General features: G+C 42.8%; 1 protein-coding gene across 2 annotated transcripts in view; it reads right to left on the bottom strand.

The window, feature by feature from the left end:
* Window positions 1–20,235, bottom strand: part of LOC116322615 (teashirt homolog 1-like) — a 31,272-nt gene extending 11,037 nt beyond the window's left edge. Inside the window, exons 1-2 of one of the 2 annotated variants that reach the window (XM_039606007.1) lie at window positions 19,642–20,235; window positions 18,865–19,472 (exon numbers count right to left, since the gene is read on the bottom strand). In XM_039606007.1, the coding sequence (XP_039461941.1) occupies window positions 18,865–18,904 (40 nt within the window). In that variant the 5' untranslated portion in view covers window positions 18,905–19,472; window positions 19,642–20,235. Of the gene's footprint in view, window positions 1–18,864 lie in introns of both variants that reach the window. The other variant, XM_031742727.2, reaches the window with a different exon arrangement.
* Window positions 20,236–23,315: the final 3,080 nt, after the last annotated feature.

A 23,315-nucleotide genomic window follows, 5' to 3' on the forward strand; every position in this document is an offset into this window, starting at 1 on the left:
AACAACCAGTTGATGGATGACCCCAAAGATGGATAATTACCATAAATCACTATGGTTGTGTGGAGAACAGAGGCAGAAAATCATTGCAGGAAAAAAACAGGATGAAACACAGTTTAAAGTAGTGTGCCCAGTGTTTAGGTTAACTCTCCTAAATTTGTCAAACAAGGTTGTTGATGAGCTCTTCTGCGGGCAAGAACTGGTTGGCGACTGGGAAGTTTCACCAAATCAGAGGCAGCACTGGCTCCGGTGTGCTTCTTGAAAGTGTTTTTTTTTTTGACAGAGAATATATGAATAAGGGCTGTAAAATGAACCCTGATGATATGACTCATGGGACAAAACCTGTCCTGAAAGAGCGCTGACAAACAAAGTGGGCTGAGGAAGGAAGAAAGGAAACAGCGGACAAAGAACGATAGCAACGACGAGTTTAAGTGCAACAATGAAGATGAGGGGAGCTCGAGGAGAAGAAGCAAGAGGAGGAAGTCTTTATTTATGTATTGTGTATATCTGAGCGTGTGCAAGTGACAGAGGTAGACAGTGAGGCACAGGGAGAGGGAGAAAAACAGCTAGAATTTAAAAAAGAAAATGAAAGAAACCAAAAGGGCACAGGGCCAAAACAGGGTCACCACCTAACCAGTTTGGTCTAGCTGAGTCCGGTTGCACAATATGCCATCAATCAACCTTCGCTGTGCTGTCAGCCCTCCCCTCAATTTACAGAGGCCATCCACTTTGTACACTGCTAAGAAACAAAACACGAAGAAGGAACAGAAACACAGAGGAAAAAAAATGCACACACACTTCCATGAATCTGATCTTTCACTCTCTGCAGAGAATAAAGGAGAAGAAGCACCCTAATGGCTCAGTAACACAAAAACATGTTCTCAAAGATATGTGGGGAAGTGACAAACCTGCAGGGGTAGTTGGTGATTTAATGTAGCCAATAAGCTAACCTTACACAGGTAGCACACTGCTAACATGCTAACACTTATTTCACAATTACTCTAGCCTCTGTACTGGGCTACTTTACTGCATCCCTTGCATTTTATTCGCTAAAATGTTCGCAATTTCATTAAAACAAGACACTCTTGCTAAAGAGACAAAATGCCCAAGCAGTTTATTTGAAATATAAAGTATCTGTACCATTGACGGGTGTCTAACAGTGCATTCATTTACTCTTTGGATGGTTCTGAGTTGGGATGTTATGGATTCAAGAAGGAAGATCAACACATAAAAGCTGTAATAGCTACATGATAAACAAATGCATTTTGTATAATCTATGTAAACGTGCATGAACAGCAGCAAAGGGGCTAAGCTAAGGCCGGTAGATTAGAATTGATTAGAAATTAAATGTTAGCAAAAGAACGCACGTGCTATATGTGAATTTGTACCATTAATCAAAAGCTTGTAATTTATAAATGAGATCCCAGCAAGTCATGCACCAAATTTTTATTTATTTTAGTACATGACTTAACAGAGCATTCACATGAAATTTCCCAATTGGGAACTTTTTAGCATTATTTGAATGCCAAACGAATGCATTTAAAGACGCACCACTTGATTGGTCAGTGACTTCTCAGCCAGGACCGGTGATAACCTTTCATATGTCCGATTATGAGCTGGTCTGATTCATGCATGCTCAACTGTTTGACATTGGTTTTGTTCTATAAATGTGTTGCTCCTGCTTTTGTTTGATAAGGTGAAATCTGTCAGATAAAAGTGGCGCACAGCGACTAATTTTCAGTTAATTGTCTGTCTTTCCAGCAGCAGAGCACTTTTTTTTTCAGTTTCCCTAACAGGAGATCCTGTACCTTACTGTAGTTTAGGGCGATTTGTAAAGTTTATTAATTTAGTTGATTTTTGTTTGTGTATGCTGTTTATATCCTGGAAAGAAAATCTAGTTGAACAAAAATCAATAATGGCAATTCAGAAAAAATAGAATCTGTGCATCTCTAAAATCTAAAATTTTCATTGTGTTTGCTGCATAAAGTAAAATTGGACACAGAAATAGTAGAAAGCAAACCCCCCTAATTGTGACCAATATATTGAAAATAACTCAATTTGTCTTTTATAGTGCTGCGTGAGCTGAGCTTGAAACTTTTTAACAGTCTAGTATAAGACAGTGAGGTGACTCACACAGATTTTATTTTGTCTGCCTGCATCACAATATTTCATCAGCTCTTTTCTGCCCTTGTCTACGTCTCTGCAACGCGCTCAGAACACAATAATGCAGAGGGCTTTGTAAGAACCAGACCTCAGAGACCTGACTTACATATCCCTTCCCAACATGCACACTGACAGACAAAGAAATTATAACTTTAAAAACCCCTAAAGTCACTTTAGGGAATTTAATTAGGACGGCAAACCCTCAGGGCAGGAGGCTGCTCAGGACAGCCAAATGTCCCCAAACATTTTAGTGCTTTTAACTGCATGTGTCACCAGGGAAATTCCAGCAATTGTGCACCATCAAAACCGTTATCCTTTATGCATCGCCACATTTTTTTCTTCGTTCTGTCTGCTCGAGTGACGAGTTAGTGCTGAAGTCTGGCGCTCCATTAAACAAAGTTCCACTGTTTCATTTCAACACTAGTTTAGGACTTAAGCATGATGAATAGCATAGACGCGTAACAAAAAATATATAACAAAAGAAAACGCTGAAGCACACAGCAGTTTACAGGGTGTATGTGTGGACTCCCCCACTTCCTGATGACCATAGCAATAAAGCGACAAAAGACAAAATGATATGGGGGGGGCATTAGGGGTAGAGAAAGGGTCCCTGGAGAAAGTCAGTAAATTATGTAGTGGGCTTTCAAAGTGGACTAGTATTAGTAGCCATCTCACCCTAATTGTGTCTGTGCGAGTATGCATGCATGCCGTGTGTGTGTGTGTGTGTGTGTGTGTGTGTGTGTGTGTGTGTGTGTGTGTGTGTGTGTGTGTACAATGGTTATGAACGGCTTCACAGTCGGAGAGAGAGAGAAGCAGGAAGAGAGGAAGCAATCCTTCAACAGAGCACAATATCAGACTGCGGACAGACAACGAACGGCTGGAAGGTTCTGGAAACGAGAGAAAAGCCTGCCTCCCTCGCATTTCAGCTCCCAGCGCCGCCTCCCAAAGTGCCCTCCATCTAACACTAACACACTCATACACACACACATAAATGGCACCATAACTCTATATCCGCAATCAATCTCCGCTATGAAGACGCATCCATCTTCAGTAATGTTAATGGGAGGGTTTTGGGGGTTGGAGGGGGTGGAGGACAGGGGTAAAACAGAGGGTATGTGACTGCAGAGCTTACCTCAGAGCAGCGTGAGGTAATACGGCCTGTGTGTGTGTGTGTGTATGTGTGTGTGTGTGTAATAGAGACAGGGCAAATGAAAAAAAAGTGAGAAAAGAGCTGTGCATTTGCGCATAGTGTATTTGTCTGCGTGTCAGGAGGTCAGGTGTGTGCGTCAGTATGTGTGGGAGAGTGACTGATGGCTGTCAGCTTGCATCTGGCAGAGAAAATAAATTAGGCTTATGAAGACAAATGAACAGGCTATGGAAAGAGTAAAAGGAGGTGGAGGGGGGATCAGGACAGATACAGAGAGAGAGAGAGAGGGAAGGGGAAAGGGAAGGAGTGGAGAGGGAGACATAATGAAGGAGAAAAAATGGGTTATTGTGTGTATGCGGTGGCACAGATATGAAAGGAAGGAGATGAAGCTGCATTGCCAGCTAAGAGAGTTCCTTTCGGCAGCCAATGAGCGTTCATTAAGAAGAACGGGTCTGCTGCTGGCAACAGGAGAAGCTTTGGCTGGGGCTTCTTTGGCTGCGAGGAAAACATATATGTGGGTGTATGTGTGGGTATGTGTGTTTGTACATTCGCTTCCAAACACGCTATAAAATATAGATTTTTTCCCCCCCTCTTTTACTTTTCAAAGTCTTGTCGTTCTTTAAACACGACCAAACAATGTGTTTTAAATCCACAAAGCAGCTTGAGTATAATACGCGATCAGTGGGTTTGCATCTGAGCTGGAAGCGCCTCTCAGTGTGCGTTTCCTCCGCTTGCGTGTTGGTGTCAGCATGCATCCATGTGTGTTCTATCTCCGTAGATTTGTCAGTGTCTACCCCGTGACACACTCCCCTCGTTGCGAGTGGAGGAGAGCTCTTGGGGGGGCTTTGTCATGAGGCGGTCTGTTCTTTTCCTGAGGTCTGGCGCCCCTCGTTTGATAAATGACACATGTCATTCTGTCAGCCCCTGCCATCCGGGCTGGGAGGCCCCAAGCTGATGTATGGCCGCCTAGGCTAAAGGAAATCAGAGTGTTTTGGCAGCACCCTGAGAACACGGCCTCTTATACCGAGTCTACTTTTGTGTCTGTGCGAGTGTGTTTATGTGTGTTTGTGCCTGTCTGTCTGTGATACTGAAAGCATGTTTAATTGTATGTGTGTGTGTGTGTGTGCGCCTAATAGTGAGTGTCTGTGTGTGTGTGCATGCTCTCAACCTGTCAGGAGGACGGGTAGAAGGAGACAAATCATCGGCATGGCCGCCCCAGCTGTTCCCCAAATTTGGTGTGAGGAGGAGAGCGAGGGGAGAGGGGGAAAAAAAAATCCTGCCATTTGAGTTTTAAACGGCTGATGCTTCCCAGAAACGGGAATGAGTGAGAGGACAAGTGGAGCTAAGCGCACACACACACACACACATACGCCCAACACACAAACTGAATCAAAACTCAAGCCGGTCCCAGCAGGAAGCGGCAGACAGTCAAGAGAGGCTTCTGGTGCAAACAAACATGCCCATATACACACATATAAACACACGAAGACAAACTTTGCACAAGGCATTTGCGACTGTCGGGCAAGCAAAAATTGGAATTTCACTCCAGTTCTCGGTTTTTAATGTAAAGCATCCTTAACTTTCACTGTAATTCCCCGTCCGTCTAGATTTTATCCTCAAAATGTCTTCGGATCCAGAGATAATCTTCGAAACTACGCACTAGGCGGTCACACAGGCACGCAAACATTTCCCTGGAGGAGGAGGACGGTCCCACCTGGAGGTTGTGAACTCTGTATGACCCCGTTTGATAGGGTGCGGGCCAAACTCTGTCCTCCCCCTCTCTCCCACAGAAAAGAAGCGGGAGGAGAAGAAGAAGGAGAAGAGAGAAAAAAAAAACTGCGTCATTAAGCAGTGAGTGATGAGTGGCAGCCATGGGTGACATCCTCCCCTCTTTCTCTCCCCTCCGCTACCCAACTGCTTTCACTGTCTCTCTGTCTCTGTTTTTTCTTCTTCATTGCCTTGATACTTTTCTCTCTCGCTTTATTCACCTCTCTCCATCCCTCAACCCCTCAAGTCATTTCTCTTTCACTCCTCTGTTGCTTTGCCTCCTCTTTTTCCACTCCCTCATATCCCTCCCCCCTCTTTCCTCTCTGGTTCTTTTTTGTCTACTGTCAGTCTCTTTTTCTCCTCTTTTTTTCACCCCTTTATGCCCCTCCTGCTATTGCTTCTTTTTCTGTCCCCCCCTCCCTTTCCCCTCACACACACACACAGACACACAAGCACATGCACAATAGTGCCTCGCTCTGTCCTGTCTAGCTCTCTGGCCATGGTCTTGTAGACACTCAGCTCCTCCATACATAATAGATCCCAAATATCCAGAGGAGGGGTGCACATTTCCACCCGCTCAGGATTGTGCCATCAGAAGTGCTTCAACAGTAGGTCTACTGTGTGGCATTGCAAAGCTAATGCTATCTTTTTAAAGCACAGTTTAAAGCATGAATCCAAAAATTGTTCTAAGCTAACTTCTCCAAAGACAGGCTTCCCTCTCAAAGTGAAAGTTTAGACATACGATAAACAGCACGAGCGTCACGTCGTGTATTTTAGCATTAAATGCGCTCCTGCAACTTAACTTTGATGTTTTAACAGTGGATTTCGCTCCGAAATAGACTCGGACGCGTGCTACCTCGACATGACTTGCACCTTTTTATTTTGTTTTTATGAAATCAGCAGAGACTGGTGTGTTGCTCAGTAAAAAGCTGAGCTCACTGAAGCTCAGTGAAAATGGGTTTCACAAATGCACTATTTTCGCTTTAAAAAAAGGGGGGAGTCAGTATCCAAGTACAAATCTCCTTAACTGAAATTCAGTGGTTTCCCCAACAGCCAGCTAATCACGTCTGTCTGTCTGGCTGGCTGACTATATAAATACTGAGGGGAGGGGAGAGTCTAACGAGGTAACGGGGTAATTGACTGACCTTGATGTACGTGATGTTAATCAGCTCAGGCCATTCTGCTCCATGATCCTGTTTAGTTTGAGGAAGTTTAATTAAACATCCCGGACACGCACAGTACCGCACTCTACTAAAAAGAGATGTTTCTATTCTCTCGACTGGCACAAAAAATAGGATCTAATGTTTAACTAACATTAGTTTTACACCAACTGTACTGTGGTCATTTCACCTTTGCAGTCTTGAGTAACTTATTTCAGACTCATACAACCAAAAGAAGCACACATTTGCTCATTTTAGTGTGTTTTATGCAGTGATAAGAGATTTTAAAAATTCATCCCTTTTTCCTTTTTGGACTCAGAGTTGGAAAGGACATTTTTACGCCGATTGACAAAGAAACTAGAGGCCAAATTAATCAATACTGAAAATCTGAGTGTGCAGCGTACTGAATCCAAATTTTCCATTTCTCAACCCAAATTCAATTTAGCTTCTAGTATTAGATTTACAATGTGCTACATTTTCAGCAATCAAGTATTGTGGTTTGTGAAGTATATTTTAGCTGATGGCTGCTGTCCACTCAGATGTCTTATTGTTGGGACTTTGATCCCAGTTAATACGACGGTGTTTTCTTACAGCGCTCGCTCTATTTTCAGCTCAGTGCAGAAAAAAAATGGAAGGTGCAAAATATGAGGAATGGAGTGATAGACTTAGAAGATGGAGAGGAAAAAAGTATGTCACATTTACCTAGAAATGACTCACACTCACAGACACTATAAAACTGGGAATGTGGCCATTCTTGGACTTTTGGATTCGAGCACCAAAAATACTGTAATTATTCAGGAAGACGACAGCTATATTACACAGACCTTCACAAAGGTGAAACAGCAGGCAGCAGCCAAATCATACGGTAAGACGGAAGACAGAATTTGAATCTGTTAAATCAAACTAACTTAGATAGATATCAACTAAAAGGCAAAGAACAAACTTTAAAATGCCATGTGGCAAACATATTACACTTGTGTAAGCAGCTACTACGTCCAAAAAGGCTAAATGTGCTTTTATGAAAAGTTGAAATACTCAGAAACAATCACAGATAAATTATTACCAAATTCCAGCAAATAAAAAACTAGCAGTCAGTTACAAGCTGAATAATGTGCAGACATCCAGGAGTTTTGAGTTTGCACACAGGCTTATGGACATTAGCTAAAATGTTATGTTATGCATGTTCAAACATTAAGTTAGCCCCCCCCTCTGTACTCACAGGTAACTTTGTAACACATCAGTTATGAATGAATTTACAACACACACACACACACACACACACACACACACACACACAGCTAACCAGATGTGTTACTTGAGGGTAAAAAAAAGTTAGTCGCGACATCGTTCCAGCCTGAAAGTTCTGAAGAGTTAGTCCAAATGTGTGTGAGGTGACATTTTGTGGTTGACAGAAAGACTGACTTATTTTAAAAGCTTCGGGAACAAAACTAACCTAAAAGCATAACAAGCAGCCTGTTAACTTATAATTCAATCTGTATGTCTGCAACAAACGCACTAGCAAATAAACACGCAATATTTATTGATATAACACGATTTACAGGTTAATGCCAGAAAGAGCTTTAAAAAAGGAATACACAGCATGTAAAAGTGGAAGTAAAAATAACAGCAATGGTATTAAAATAAGAGTAAAATCAGAGTCGTGCAAAAATTTAAGAGGCAAAAAATAAATTAATTAATTGAAACTTTTGTTGATGGAATCCAATATTTTTTATTTTTTATTAAAATACACAGTTTTTATATTTATGCACTCCTGGTGTGAGATTTATTTATCCCCCAGTCAAGGAAAAAAATATATATATATATATATTAAAAAACCCAACAAAATGGGGTAAAGGGGAAGTCAGTCTGGTGTATCTGATAAAAAAAAATGGAAACATCTTCCCATAACATTCAATAAAGTAACATCATACAATCCTCATGTTCGGCGCCTGGGGTTAGTACTTCATAAATAAGTTAGGTCATCTTTCAGACGCGACTCCAGCAGACAGCACGTCGGTCATTTTTCTGTGTTTATGCCAAAGTTCAGTGTCGGTGCAGACGCACCACACAAGCATTGCTCAATGTCAACATGTTCTCTGGCTTGTTACTCTGACATAGCGGCAAGTCCTGTCATCGTGCACCATTGTGACGAGAGAGACGAGAGGCAGATGGACCAGAGACAGACAGGTAAACAGGTCAACGCTGGGATCATCGCTCGAGCGGGCTCACGCGCGGAGACGGGTGATCAGAAACAGATGCTCGGGTGGACATCCAGCCAGCCAGTTAGACAGACAGTCGGTCTGGCGAGTGAGGGAGTGACTGACGAAAGAGACACAGTGACACGGGAGGCTGTGCGAGAGGCCTCCCGCTGTTCTTTTTGAGACAGACGACTTAGAGGGACAGCTTATACCCCCTGCGACTGTCACTGTCTGCGACAGCACAGCGGCTCTGGGAAGATTTGGGAGGAATTTTCTGGAGGTAACATGTGGTGTTGTTGAATCACCCGGGATACTGAAACATTATATCCCCTTTCAACTGCCCGTCAAGTGTTGCACTGAAGCTGATGACTGTTAAGTGATTACTTTGCGTGACCCCAAGCAATTTGTGGTCACCGGGATCCTTTTAAATGAAAGGAGCAGATAAAAACGAATCGTACCAAACCAACAAAATACACTTTGATTTTTTTCCCCCTTCTTCCCTGAACAACATGCTTTATGGAAAGACTGTCTGCTTAATAGGAACTGCTCTTGGAAAATATGTGATAGTCATGTGTTTAGACTTCAAAGAACATGACACAAGTCTTCACTGCCCTGTGACTTTTGGATTTTTGTAACTCACAAGTGTGACTGCAGGATGTTGCTGAAATTAGAATATTAAGAAGAAGAAGTATAAAAAAAAAACAGACTCTTGAAATATGAGAACAAGGCCAGCGGGCCTGAAAGAGGAAAGTATTACACTCTCCTTTTCAGATGTCGAGTTCATGTTCTTGTAACCAGTTCACTGACTCTTGAGCATCCGGTGAGAGAGAGCGATAGATGAGGGCGAGAGACAGGGAGGAAGATGAAAGAAAATATGAGCGGGGTAGAGGAGAATTGAGTCAGTAAGATAGAGATTGATGACAGATAGGAAGATGAGAAAAGGCTTATAGGGAGAGAGAGAAGAGGGCCAGTAACCCCCCTCTTCCTTCCAAAAAAAACAAAAAAAGTCCCACACAGCAGATAGACGGAAAGACGGAGGGAGTAGGCTGAGATAAAGATGAAGAGGTAAAGGGGAGGAAAGAGGGATGGCAGTGACTCCACACAAGGCTGCGGCGTGACCTTCCCCAGCGCCCGCTCTCAAGGACAAAGTGTCATCTGTTAACTGTATCCTTACCCAGATGGCTTATCTGCAGTAAACTAGTGTCCAAAAAATCATATTCATTGCTTCTCAACCCACGTTATCAGTTACATAAACTCTCCTTGGGGGGATAGAAATTTCCACCCCCTGACTTTTGTCCACTTGCACTGGCTGCTGCTTGGACATGCTGAGGCCAGCGTTTATCAACTGCTATAAAAACAAGTAACCTGTCTTCTGGTGATATACAGCACTGGGTCCTGCCAGCTTTACTCTACCTGACAGAGGAAACGAGAGACCTAACCACAAGCTTGTGCGCATATGTTTATTTGATGTAGTGATTTTTACAGGGGGGTCTGATTATGCTCCCACTCCTGACCAATCTTCTGCCGGCCTTTATTGTTCGCTTTGAAGAACTGATTCAACTATGCTTTGCAGCTGTGGTTGCATTTTTGCTGCTCACATGGAGTTTTCTTTGCCTGTCCTAGAATGGCTAACACCTTGAAACTAATATAGCCGCTGCTAACAGCACCCTCTGAAACAGCAGCTCACTGCTGTGTGGCAAAGTTAAACAGCAAGATGGAAATATAACTCACTATTATTATTTTGTTGGCTTCAAATGTCTGTAAATACCACAATGTATTTACTTTACAGTGATATATCAAAGAGGGGAGGCACAAGTGCTCCCACTGTGCTGGAGCAGGATATGTTTAGTATTTTTACTACACCCTGGGGTATCTGAGAACAAAGCAGTTTTCTATCATTCTCATATTAGGACTCTTGAAATACTTTTAGCCCCCAAAAAAGCTACACCAGAGAGAAAGTCATTTATGAAAAGAACAGTGAATTACTTTTGCAGTAAGGTTTTATTCATGTGCTTTCTTTCCAAACTGAGCTCGAATGATGGAAAAAAACCAGCCATGCAGGCAACTTTATGCAACTGTTGCAAAGGCAGGACTGCCACATGCATTACGCTAATAAATTGATATATTTTGTTATTTAATAATGTTTTTAATTCCAACTGAATGTTGTTTTAAACCGTCTCATGTCCCAGAGCTCTCTTTAGTGAGTAAATGTCCCTCTGAGGTTCAGTCTTTTTGGTGTTTTTTAGCTTCTGCTTATTGTCCCTGTCTCTTTTCACCTCCAAAAGAGACTCTTTTTCCTGTTTTAGCTGCAGAGTCGAGCCTTTTTTCACCCCCCAAGTTGTTTCATATGCAGTGAAAGACATCAACAAACCAAAGTGCCGATGGTGTCATCGCTCTATCAGCCATAAGCCAAAACCTTGCTTATTGCCCATCCATAAGAATGCAAGGCAAGCACAGTTATATCAGTCTGGTAAATATCTTGAAATACTTAAAGGATTAAAAGCATTCGTTTGTCTATTTTATTCTTAAATGCGTACTTGCCTCTAAGGTTAAAATGCATCTGCCTAACAGCAGCAGAGGGTATGTGCATGTGCTGACGTGCATGTCTTGCAGTATAGCGCAGGCACATATAATCAGCAGCTAATAACAACACATTGGGAGTCGCTGCCCCAACATAAATCAATGGGCAAAATAATTGCTAATACACTGGGTATTGATTAGAGTGCCAGCCAATGCACTCATTTTCTGGGGCGACTGTGGCTAAGCGCTAACGCAGTGACAAGGGTAAAGCGCTATTTCTCAAAAAGGCGCACAGACGGACGGCCGGGCAGGAAAAAAAATGACTACAGGGCCTCTGCAGTAATTCTTAATTGACACCTGTCAGAGCGATGGCAGCAGTCACAGCTGCTGCTGCAGGAGAGCGTCTCCCCAAGTCTTGTTCATCTGTCACTTTTAATACCTTTTCTTCAGACCCTCTGTTGTCTTCTTCCCCTCTCCCACCCGCCCCTCTTAAACCCAGATGTTCAAAACTGGTTAACAGAAGCAACTCTACTTCAAGGCCACACAGCACAGCCGTCCGGTGGTCACTCTCTCACCTAAACACAAAGCCCTTATAGAAGCTAGCCTTGGCAGCCATATTGAAACTCTTCGGGACAGTTATTTTGAAGCATTACGTTTCATTTTAGTGGTTACAGAGACATAAAACTGCCTGCATAGAATCACCAAGCAAATCTGACAAATTTACCCCCGAAACACTTTTACTGTGCCATTGTCACATTCTCTTATAAGATCTCTGGATCACATCAGTTTTTCACTCGTACCACAGCTGACTCAGTACTAAGAATAGTTTTCACTGCGGCCATGTATCTTCAGTTTTATCTCTCGCGTGATCGCCTAATTACAGCAACGGGCACCGCCGTCGTGGCAATTTCCAGTATATCAAGTAGAGATTAAAGGAAAACGTTGTTGCAAAGCAATTTCCAAGATCGCTGTCGCAAAATGCAAAAGACGGATCAGATCTATAAAGCCTCGTCACTCCAGTGTTCCAGCAAGCATCATCAATCAATCACTGATGCAACATGCGATCATGCTAAAGCAGTTCTGCTGTGAGCTAGAAAGTATGAGGAAACAGACACACAAAGCACACAAATCACAATGTGTATACTATAGTGGAGGCAGACAGGTGCTCCCCAGAGTACACACTGACCTCTGAGTGTACCCTGGACCTCCCATCGTCCTGTATTTAGTCACGACTGGCCATTTTTCTTTCAGTTTTTTTGTTTCGCATCCATTTTGCTTCGTCTACGCTCGGCCTAATAATTCTTTTTGCCTGCTTCTTTAATTATCAGCGTTATCGGAGGTAGTGACAGAGTACAACTGAGTTTAGCATTTGTGTAGAACAAAGTAAGTGCAGCTGGCCTCTCTCTGGGGGTTTGACAACCCACCAGTTCTTCAGTGCTTTGCTAAAGAGGCTGTGGTTATTTTCAGTTGGCCTCAGTTACATTTATTAACTGGAACTCCTAGTTTCTTAAAGAAAATGTGCAAATGAAAGAACCGATTGTGTCAAATGAATAAATTAGGGAATGATTTTAATTTCAAAAAATGCCTTTTTTTTGTTCAAATAACAAAAAACGTTGTTTTCAGTCGCTGGTGGTGGGTTTTCTTTCTGATACACGAGAGCTCACTGAATGTTCTGCATTGCTGATTGAATATATGTACCAGAAGATGTAATCTTGAAATTATACTGACTATTTTCTGAGAGAAAATTAGTAACAGGGGAGAGAAAATAGTGGGCAATAAGAGCAATTCAAGTAAGTCGCAGCTCTGTCCATAAATCCTGATTGTCACAGCGAAGCAGAGGTTTTGAACGGCCTGGAGATTTCTTCCGATGGTTTGAATCAGCAGCTGTGAAGTCTCTGAACTTCACAGAAAGATGGCGGTGTCATCAGTGTAATATTTAGCAGCCAATCAGAAACGAGATGGGAATGACACCCTGATAAACAAGACAGAGAATCTTGGGTTAACTTGGTAAAAGGCTAGATTAATCTGGATAGGTTTGATTTCCTAAACCTAAACCCAACGACCAAAGGAACAAAAATATCAACAGTCACACCTATTTCTCTTGTGTGAAAGTCATATGTTTGATTTGTGCCTCCAGGACTCCCATCTTGCATCAGCTGTTTCTGGATTCACTGGTTGCTTCTGAGGATGTACACAGACGTTATCTCTGCTTGTCCATTCACTCAGCTCTTTTCCTTTTTTCTCAGTTAGCAGGAAAACGCTTCTTCATATGTATGCTTCACAATAATTAGCAACCGGTGCCCTAAAACCCCCTCGGGTCCAGTCATGTGAACGGTTTCATTCTTGTTATTCCTCTTCCTAATGTTTTACATCCCCACTGTAAATTGTGGCTTTTTGTTTTGCAGCTGTTTTGAATCGTAGCCAAGGTATCGTTACGAATCCAAAACAGGCGCCGAAACAACAAAAAAGCTCAGGATGTATTTCGGAGAGGCAGAGGGGGTTTCATTCTTGTAAAGACGACCTTGTTTTCCTTTTATTTCTTTGTCACGGCTCCTCGTGTTTGCGCTTGAGCGAGAACCCAGGTTTTCCTGCTTCCTCTGAACCTCATTAAGCTCGGGGATAGTTTTACCTCGCGCCCGCGGCTCTGAATGCCTTTACGTCTTCACTCGGTTGGCGAGTCTAATTCCCACATATTTTCAATTCAACCCTCTTTTCCATAAGAGCAGTCATCGATCTTCATTTGTCACTTAACCTCCACGAAGATGAGGACAGAGAGCGGAGTTGTGTGAGTGTGCGTATTAGTGTGTGTCTTTGATTTCCTGAAGGCCTACTGAGTCTGACACCACATGCAAATGAAACTAGAGTGCGGGATAGCAAATATATCCACCGACTCCTTCAGTCAATGTCACCTGTTAATGACACTTTACCTACACTGCATTATCACAGGATCTGAATATTTCTCACACACACACACACACACACACACACACACACACACACACACACACACACACACACACAGGGCTGAGCAAACTCCTCATCTTACCCAGTGATTCAGATTGCACATTCACAGCAAGAAACACACTTTTCACTCCACATATGTTTTTTTCCCCTCTCAGCACTGCTTCAAACCCTGACAAATGTCATTAAATCCATTAAAGGAAGCATCCCGATAAAACTAACATAAGGTTCTAATAGTCATCATTTGGTGCTTGTTTCTCAGCTGACAGACGCCGCGAGCTAAATTCCTGCAGAGGAATACAATGCCAAGTAGCAACAACAAAATGTATTAACCCTGCTCGGCTAGGAACTTTGTTCCTGCTCTGTCAAACAAACCAAAAAGCTGTTAGCAGAAGGATCAGAGGGAAAGGCAGAGCATTAAGAAAATCTTCTCACACTCGCGGAAAGCCGCATTCTCATTAAACTATTAAAAGGCCTCTAACGCCTACCGCATGGCTACTTGAGTCGAGTTACCCACGATCAGAGCAACGGCTTCTTTGTCACCGGCGCCTTTTTGATTTGTCACGTGACGCTGCAGGCAAACTCGGAGCCACCTCAGCTGTTGTTGAGTTTACACTTGAACAACTGAGGTGGGCACATGAGAAGCGGGTGAGACTGAGTTGATTTTTATCAAGGCAGCTTGCAGACTTGACACCTTGCTGAATTTGTCAGCAGTAATCGGTGGACCTGTCACTGATCTGTCAGCTACCTGGATAATTAGGGACCACAGCTAACGATGCCGTCAAGGAGAAGGGAAGCCCCACCCCCCCCGAGTCATAATTAAGAGACTCCTTTTGAGGCAGAGATAGTGGCAGCATAGGGCAATCTATTTAGGAGAGAAGAAGGCAGCCGCTGATGTCAGTGAAGACGCTCACAGGGCTAGGCAATGTGTGTGCATCCTGGCTTGTTGTGGCTTCGGTGTAGCCGAATGCTGCACGGTGCTTTAATTAAACGTGTTGAGCTAAGCTACAAAGAAATCATTAAAATGCAGCAGTGAAGTTAGTTTACAGCGCATGTCGAATGATGCATATTTAAAAAAAGGAAACAAAAGAACAGCATCCACAGTCTGTGATTATAACCTGAGTGATTTATGTTTAGAGTGCTAAACTTCTAATTAGCTACACAGTCAAACCTACTCAGTTACCTTACAAATTTATCAGGAGAGCAGGAAAGGAAAACCAATTACTGTCTTCTGAAAGGGCCACGCAGCCATGTTTAACAGCGTAGCAGCATCTTTCTCTCTCATCGTGACCTGCACTAATTCTGTCAGCACGGGAACTGATCGCTCGGCTGTCAGAGGAGATCAGGATCAGGATCAGGATCAAATATTTCGAAACTTGGGCTTTTAACAGCGAACAGGAACTGAAAACAGGGCACGCGTGAGTATATAGACATTTATGGAGCTGCATCCTGCTCAGCTCACAGTGGATTGGTCACTTCACAGTGTGCTCCCTCTTCCTCTTTCTCTTTTACTTCAGCCAGTAAAAGTGAGCGTGATGCGGGGTACGTAATCAAGACGATCCTTCCGTCCTTATTTTTTTCTTTTTTTGAAGCTAGACCTTTTTAAATCCCGAGGAATACATTTAACGCGGTGTCACAGTGTAATCACGCTCACGTGTTGAATGATTAGTTGACAGATTCATTACTTAGAGTGACAGTGTTTGATTTAAGATATCGCGGCTGGCAAACTAAAAGCAGGATGAGACATGCGGCTATACCATTAATTTTCAAGCAGCAATCAAACCTGTGACCTCTGCATCGAGGCAAATCCGGAGTTATGGCTTCTCTGTAAATGTTATATAAAGTATCGCCTATCTGCTAATTAAACTAAACACTGGTTATCTTTGTCTAGTATATAGAACATGCTGTCATTTTTTAACACAACCTTGCTACTGAACAGTCTAAGAGGTCCTTTTCTTTAAAAAGTGGCACGAGCTTAAGTTAATATCAGAGTCTGTTGCATTGTTTGTGTGCTTTTAAACCTTTTATGGTGTAGCTAACCATCTCGACTCATCGGTTAATCCGCAAAATGTCCAAAAATACAAAAAAATACGACCAAACGCCACAAACTGCTTGTTGTTTCGAGGCAAAACCCAAAGATGTTGGATTTACTGTGATAAACAAAAGTCAACATCCGGTCAGTGTTGGATATTTTTCTTGTTTGATAAGCAACTAAACTCGCTGGTGACGTTTAAATTGTCGGCTAATGGTTTCAGGCCCGACTTTAATTGCACTTAAATTAAAGCAACACTGCCACAATGGCAATACATGCACTCTTTGCAGCTGTTTTACCTTAAGCTAGCATGGGCAAAGTCAGCAAACTGTTCCTATAAAGATAAAAAAAAAACCCACACAGGTTGCTCTTTTAGTGTGGTTTATTTTTACAAATCAATCTCTCACCACTCTTGTTTATTCTCATCCTTGATTATTGTTACTTCACATCGCTGCATTGTTTAGCTTCCATTAATTACTCGAGGAATGCATGTACATAGCTGCACTTTGGTGAAGGGAGACGGAAAAAAGAAAAGGAAAAAAAAAGAAAGAATGAAAATGACGACAAATGACTGCAGCAAAAGTCTCTACTGCTCAAATTGCTCTGCACTGAACTCAACTGCCAAAACTAACAGATGCAGTAATGCGGTTCCAAATGAAAGAACACTGATGTATTGTCACTGGTCATAAACTAGATAGGGTACAGCGCCATTACAGGGTCTAAAATCATCACTGTGACTGATGAAACAGAGCCCATTTGAAATGGCATACAAAGAGCTATTGAAACCCTCTCTCCCGCTCTCTCTCTCTCTGAGGAGCATATGCAACATTTTGTTTCAGTGCAACTCCAAAGTGACAAATCTGGGTTGTGGAAATATCTGGTAATGCATTATAAAAATAGCCTGTGTTTATAGGTGTGTACACCGTTTTACTGAGGAAACTGTCTCACGCAGGCACACACACATCAGCGGAGGTGTTAAAAGTTTTTGGATTGACCGTATGTCAAGTACTGGAAATAATGTCGAGACAAAGCCTGCCAAGTTGGGATTGACCATTACTGCCTGTGATGTATGTGTCTGTCAGAAAAAGCAGACAATCAAATCAATATTCAAAAGCTGAGTAGGAATGGGGCCACTTCAGAGCTCAGCCAAATGACCAGAAGAGTCTGGAAAAAACAAAACATAAAAAAACCCAAGAGAAACTAAACCCCATGTTTTCTGCTCTCCTATGGGGGGGTTTTGCTAGCAAAGCTGTGGCAGAGGTATATAAACCGCCACTATTCATTTTCACCATGCAGGCTTGTTCTTCAAACACATTTCTCTCTATCATCACTAAAGCCTCGCGTCAATTAGAAATTACAGCCCCACCGAGTTCAAAGTCTTCCCGTCACAACCTTGATTAAGTCTGCTTAACCTCACATTTCCACCGCCTGCTTAACATTCTACAGCTGTTTTATTCGGCTTTGGTCATTACTGCATGAACTTCAAAGGCTCCTCTTTCCCCCGTCATTTGGAAATGCATGTCAATCACAGCCGTCTCTCGCAGGGACATCAAATGGAATCAGGCAAACATGCGACTCTCTCGCAGAGCAGCTCACGTCTGGTCAGCTTAATGACAACATGTAGGCCGGACTGTCAAAAGTCAGGCTGTTAAAGTGGAAATTACTTCACTGATCTTTCCCTTTTCTCGAATGAAAACAGGACTTTTGGCACTTCATGCTACACCTTCCTCTGAATCACATTAAGCTATGTTTATAGTGTGCGATTACAGTTTTCCATCTCATATTTAGGAAGCTAATAAACAGCCTCGCCAAAACTGGAAAAGTTAATTAGCAATTGTTAGTTTGATTATACTAAACTTGCATTTTTATACCACACTGAATCAATCAGATTCTTCTAATGACTTCCAGAACAACTTCTCCTCACTTTTCTATCCATGCTTAATATCAGATGCACTCAAGTTAAACAGCATTTCCTGTTTCTGCAGGATGAACACAGAGGTCAGGTCTGAAGTGACCATAAGAGTTCACCCTGTGATCTTGCTACGCCCCAGCACCCCTCCTCCCTTATTCCCTCCCCCTTGGGGTATTAAACGCAAAGTATTTATCCCGCTTGAGAACTTTTCTTTCAATTTGTCTTTTCTTTGCTCCTCTGCGGGGGCCAAAAAGTTATCCTTTGAGGGAGTCCAGCTGCCGGGCGCATGCGTGTCTCTATGGTGAATGATTTACTGATGTTTATCAGGAATGAATAGATCAAAGGGAGTCGCATGACAGGCGATCAATCAAGCATCAAATCAAGGATGGCAATCCCAGAGCGGAACACAAGCTGAAAATACGCTACTTTCCCTTTTCCCCCTTCTTTCTTTCTTTTTCTTTTCTTTCTTGTTTTTTTTTTTTCTGACACTAACGCATCAAGCACGTAAGCCTGTAAAAATGAGATAAGATGAGCTTTTGTTTGGAGAACTTGGATGCTGGCAACCTAGTGGAGGATCAGATTTAAAGCTTGAAACTAAAGTGCAGCTCAGCGCATTTGCTTCTAACGGGAAAAGTTGGCACCGAATAATGGCTGCTTAAACTAAGGACACGCTACCGTTCCCAATAGAGATCGGAGATTACGCTCTAGGTCATTTAAATAAACTTTATTTCGGGTTATTTGGGTGTTGAAAACTGCGCAGATTAAACTTCACATTTGTTTTGCTTCACTCTGAGCTACAATTCACCGATAAGCCACAGACGTCTGGTCTTTGAGCGCTTATATCGTGTCCTGCATCAGGCCTTTGGAGCTATGCGTGAACTTGTCCGGGGTACACACATCTGTGCTGATCCCTGGCTTTATCCTACCCGGGGAGGGAGCGAAGTGTGCGTGCTGGAGCCTTTCTGATGTGGGGGGTGGGAGTGTTCGGTTGCAGAGCCGGGGCTTACCTGCTGACCGCCGCGGTGCTTGCTGCTTTCTCCTCGGCATGCTGCTGCGAGACTTTCCGCTGGACTTTTCATGCAGAGATCAAAATAGCGGACGAGCTGGAGAGGAAACCGGCGCAAGGCGACGAAATCAGAGCCAGCAGCGGTTCATCGGGCTCTTCGGCTGGGGATGATGCTGAAGAAATGTTTCTGAGATTTATTTTGATCGTTGTTATTATCGGGCTGTCCGGCGAGGAAAACGATGCGGATCGTTTAGAGCAGAAAAAAGAAAAAAGAAAGAAAATCAAAAGGAAAAAATGGGGGCTCGTCCTTTAACTTCTGCCAGAAGAACTCATCGCAGGCTGGCGTGCTGAAAACTAGCAGAAAGCTCCGTGCGGATCTCAGTCTGTCGGGCAGGGATTATATGGGAGAGCTGCCTGAAGCCCGTCGCCTCGTTTCCATCAAAAATACGTTCGCCCCGCTGGCTGGACAATTTCATCCCCCCGTAAACAGCAAGAGTGAAGAAAACGGAGATCCTGCTCGTGCGTATTAACTTACACTCCGCGGTGAAGATGAGTCCAAAACTGCGATCTCTCCCTCCGTCCAGGTGCCACAGCTCCGGTCTCCTCCAGCTACAGGAGGAAATCAGGAGGGGAGAAAAAAGGAGAGGAAAGAGTGACACGTTAGGCGGGCTGGGTGTATGTCAATCAGTCAAGTGTGAGCTTGTGGAAACCCCGCAGCAATCAACTCACATCCCATCTCCCTGAAAGCACCCACTGGATAAAGAAACAGGCTACTCACATACGCTTACCGCCCGACTGTCAACACGGACACTTGACGAATTTGTCACAAAGTCATCACAGAAAAAAAAAAGATAGAAAGAGGGAAAAAAGCGAGCAGATTCCGGGTCTCAGCTGTTATTATTCCCTGATTTTTATTTATTGTTATTATTTATTTTAAAAGCGCAAGGAGGAGCGTCCCCGGATATTTCTCCGCAGTGAAATGTGCGCACATTGGTGATGCGTGGTGCGTTCCGACAGCTCCCACTGATAGACAGACACATCCAGCTGCCTTTCCGGCCTCTCCTTTACTCCACCCCTCCACAAGCGTCACCCTGACAGTCAGAGCCCACCTGTCAATCTGCGGCTGTTAATTGTTCACTGGGACGGCTTTCATTTCAACGCCCCGCTGTCCCCAAGAAAGGTGCGTCATGTTCCTGGACACACGAGGAGGCGATGTGCAACCTTGTTTCCAGACAATAGAAATGAGAGGTGCCTGGAAAAGTATGAAAAGTGTGTTTGTGTGTGTGTGTGTGTGTGTGTGTTTGTGTGAGAGAGATATTTGATGTAACAGTCACTGCTACACAATCTTACAGCCAAATAAAGTTTTAAGTTAAATGAGGACTCGGGGCACATCTTTTATCTACAGAAAATAAATTTGTTGATTATTTTTTAAGCACCAGGCAGATGTTATTGATCCTACATAATAAAGAAGATATTTGCCAGGAGAACGGCTCATTCAGGCCAGGCTAACTGTTAGATTTGCAACTTCAAGCATCAAACACACAATAATTGAACTACAAGCAGCTTGGAATCTGTAGTTTTTTTCTAATAATGTATAAGAATATAAATTTCTTTCAACGTTTTACTTGGAGAAAAGGAAAAAAATAATGTTTGCACTTGAGTTTTCAGCTAGATAAGATGCTGCTGCAGCATTTCCTTTGTCAGTGGGTGTTTGGTCTCAAAGTTTTGGAAAAACAAAAACCACAAAATGTGGATATTTTTGGTGACCTCTTTAGGGGGACAAAGGAGGCTGAAGATCGATTCGTTACACCTTTTTAAAGTGGGGCTTCTGGTGAAGGGGAGGGGCTCTGAATCCGCAAGAGGCTCCATTAATAGCCTACACTCCATCCTAACTATTATCCACCATAAAGTGTTTATAAAGAGCACACAATCTCGGCTAGTGTTATTTCTAATGAGGCATCATGGTACAGCCGCCTGATGCGGCAAGCGCCGAGGAGCACGGTGAAGGAGAGGAGGAAAAGTCTGAAATTTGCTTTACACTGAGCCCGATAGAGGGTGCGGTGATAATCACAGCATAACTTGGATGCCATGAAATCTGGCACAGCCTGTGTGCGCTCCGTCTGCAGCCAGGCGTCGGACTTATTATTCATCCTACACCGGCTTCAGTTCAGGCTGTAAAGCAGAGGGTTTGGACCGGATCAAGGAAGAAACTGGATTAAAAAAAACCCCCAAACAAATCTCCCAGCCGTTCCACTCCTGCTTTGACTAATTCCGGGTGAGTTTCCTAATTTATCCTTCAGGTAATTTGGCGTTTTCACAGTGACCGGGTAGTAGGTAGGTATGCATCACGAACAGCAGAGAAGTTTTCTGCTTCTCGACTGACGAGTTTATTTTGGAGCAAGCCTCCTATCTGTCTGCAGAACTCCTAATCTGCGCAGGGAACACGTCTGAGGTGGCTTATTATATGGTAAAAGAAATACCAAGTACCGCCCCAACATCTGTCTGTCCCTGCCTGGCTGCTGATTGATGGAGCAGACTTACGTCACTAATATTTCCATCTCAGAGTCTGCGGACAGACAGGAGAGCTGCGTCTCTCCATCTTATGATGCTTTTCATTTAAAGCTAACACAGCTGTGGAATATAAATACACATACACACATATTTCTGTTTATTTAGACTGATTGGTAGGTTTCATTTCCTACATTTTTGAACGTGAACACACATTTACTGGAAATCAAATGTAATGATTTAATATCTACTGTTATGTAGTATATGTTATCCTCCTTATAATAATTCTGATTGCTGCCATTAACTAACTAGTAAACATCTTACCTTTGCTTATTCTTATACATGTATATGCTGCATTGTTGTGTTTTGTGACGAAGGTATTAATGCAGTAATATAGAACCAGAAAATCAACGTTTGGCTGTAACTGCACAGCCACCACCACAAACTAATTCAGTGCTGAAGAACAGTAATAAGCATCAATACCAATATAATGAAAAAAAAAAGTTTGATTAGTTTTACACTTTCAGATATATGCTGAACTTTAAAATGCTACAAAGAGGTCACAGAAATCTAATCTGAATTGAGTCAATAATGATGAAATATGAAATAGAAAGAATGTAACAGTTGTTTAAAAAAAATAGATTAATTGACATTAACTGTTGATCTTTTGCATCTGCAAGAATTTTGCAGAGGGGCAGCAAAAGGCTTAGAGGAGACGGCCGTGCAAAAGCTGATCTGAGGCCGGGGTGGGGAGATGTGGTTCAGGGAAAAGGGCAGAGAGCCATCTCAGCACTTAAAACATCCCTGCATGTGCACTGAGACGCTGCAGTGTTGTTTCCTATCCCATCTTTTTCTCTTATTCCTTCATCTTGTTAGAGGACGCGTACACGTTAGTGACCTCGGAGCTGAATTTCAACAGCCTGTTGAAACACACACACACACACACACACACACACACACACACATTTTAATAAATGCCCCTCTCTGTGTAACCTCTCACCTAGCACGTATAGGGTGTTAGGTGTACAAGTGAAAGTCGCTGTCTTGCAATTTGGAGATTGTGATCCAAACTGCTCGCTATAGTAGATCCTCTAACCGTGATTCAGCCACTCGTGTCCATGTGTGCGAACGAGAATTGCCAAACACAGAAAGAGTTGTTTCCCGCCTCCCACCCCCAACTTGTACACACAAAGCACCTTCCTCCACTTAACTACAGCTCACTGACAGCACGATGACATGTCACGCGTTTTCTGCATGGAGATAGCCTCTCAGAGCGGGTGAGAACATCCATGCAGCCTCTGCGCATATCTACATACGTTATAGTTTTTGCTTCCTTTTGTCTCCTTCCTTTTCCTCTTTCTAGGTCTGACATGATGATGCAAAGCAAAGCTGTTTATACAGTCTAGCGGATCACAATGCAAACAAGTCCTGTGGGTTGTCAAATCAGGTGAGGCACTCTGAAAACACTGATATTCTCAGATGACCAAATAATGCCAAACGTAATTATTTTGCCGAGCAAATGCTGTTACTTTTAATAACGACTGTGTTGTTGCTCTAGCTGCAGTCATAAGTAATCTGTGAATTATACGCCGGACTGACGTATACATAAAGAACACTGAGGAAAAAAGTAGGAAATTATACGTTTATTTGTTTACTGTTTCCATGCAGTGTAATGATCATTTTTAAATTCAGTTTATACTAATGATAACAGAGCTCAACAGCAGGGCTCTGTTACTATTTAGACCTAGTTTTGTACGCCGTCTAACAAATCTTTGTAGAATCTAAAGTTGTTAAAAAAGTGAATAAATCCACTTATGCCTCGAGTTTTGTGCTTTCACATTTTGATCAAATTTGTGCACAGTACCCTCAAACACAGGCACTCAAACACACAACACATTAAGCATCCATTCATCCATCCATTGTCTTCCACTTATCCAATTTAAA

This window comes from Oreochromis aureus, linkage group 22 (genome assembly GCF_013358895.1).
Source record: "Oreochromis aureus strain Israel breed Guangdong linkage group 22, ZZ_aureus, whole genome shotgun sequence".
NCBI lineage: Eukaryota > Metazoa > Chordata > Actinopteri > Cichliformes > Cichlidae > Oreochromis > Oreochromis aureus.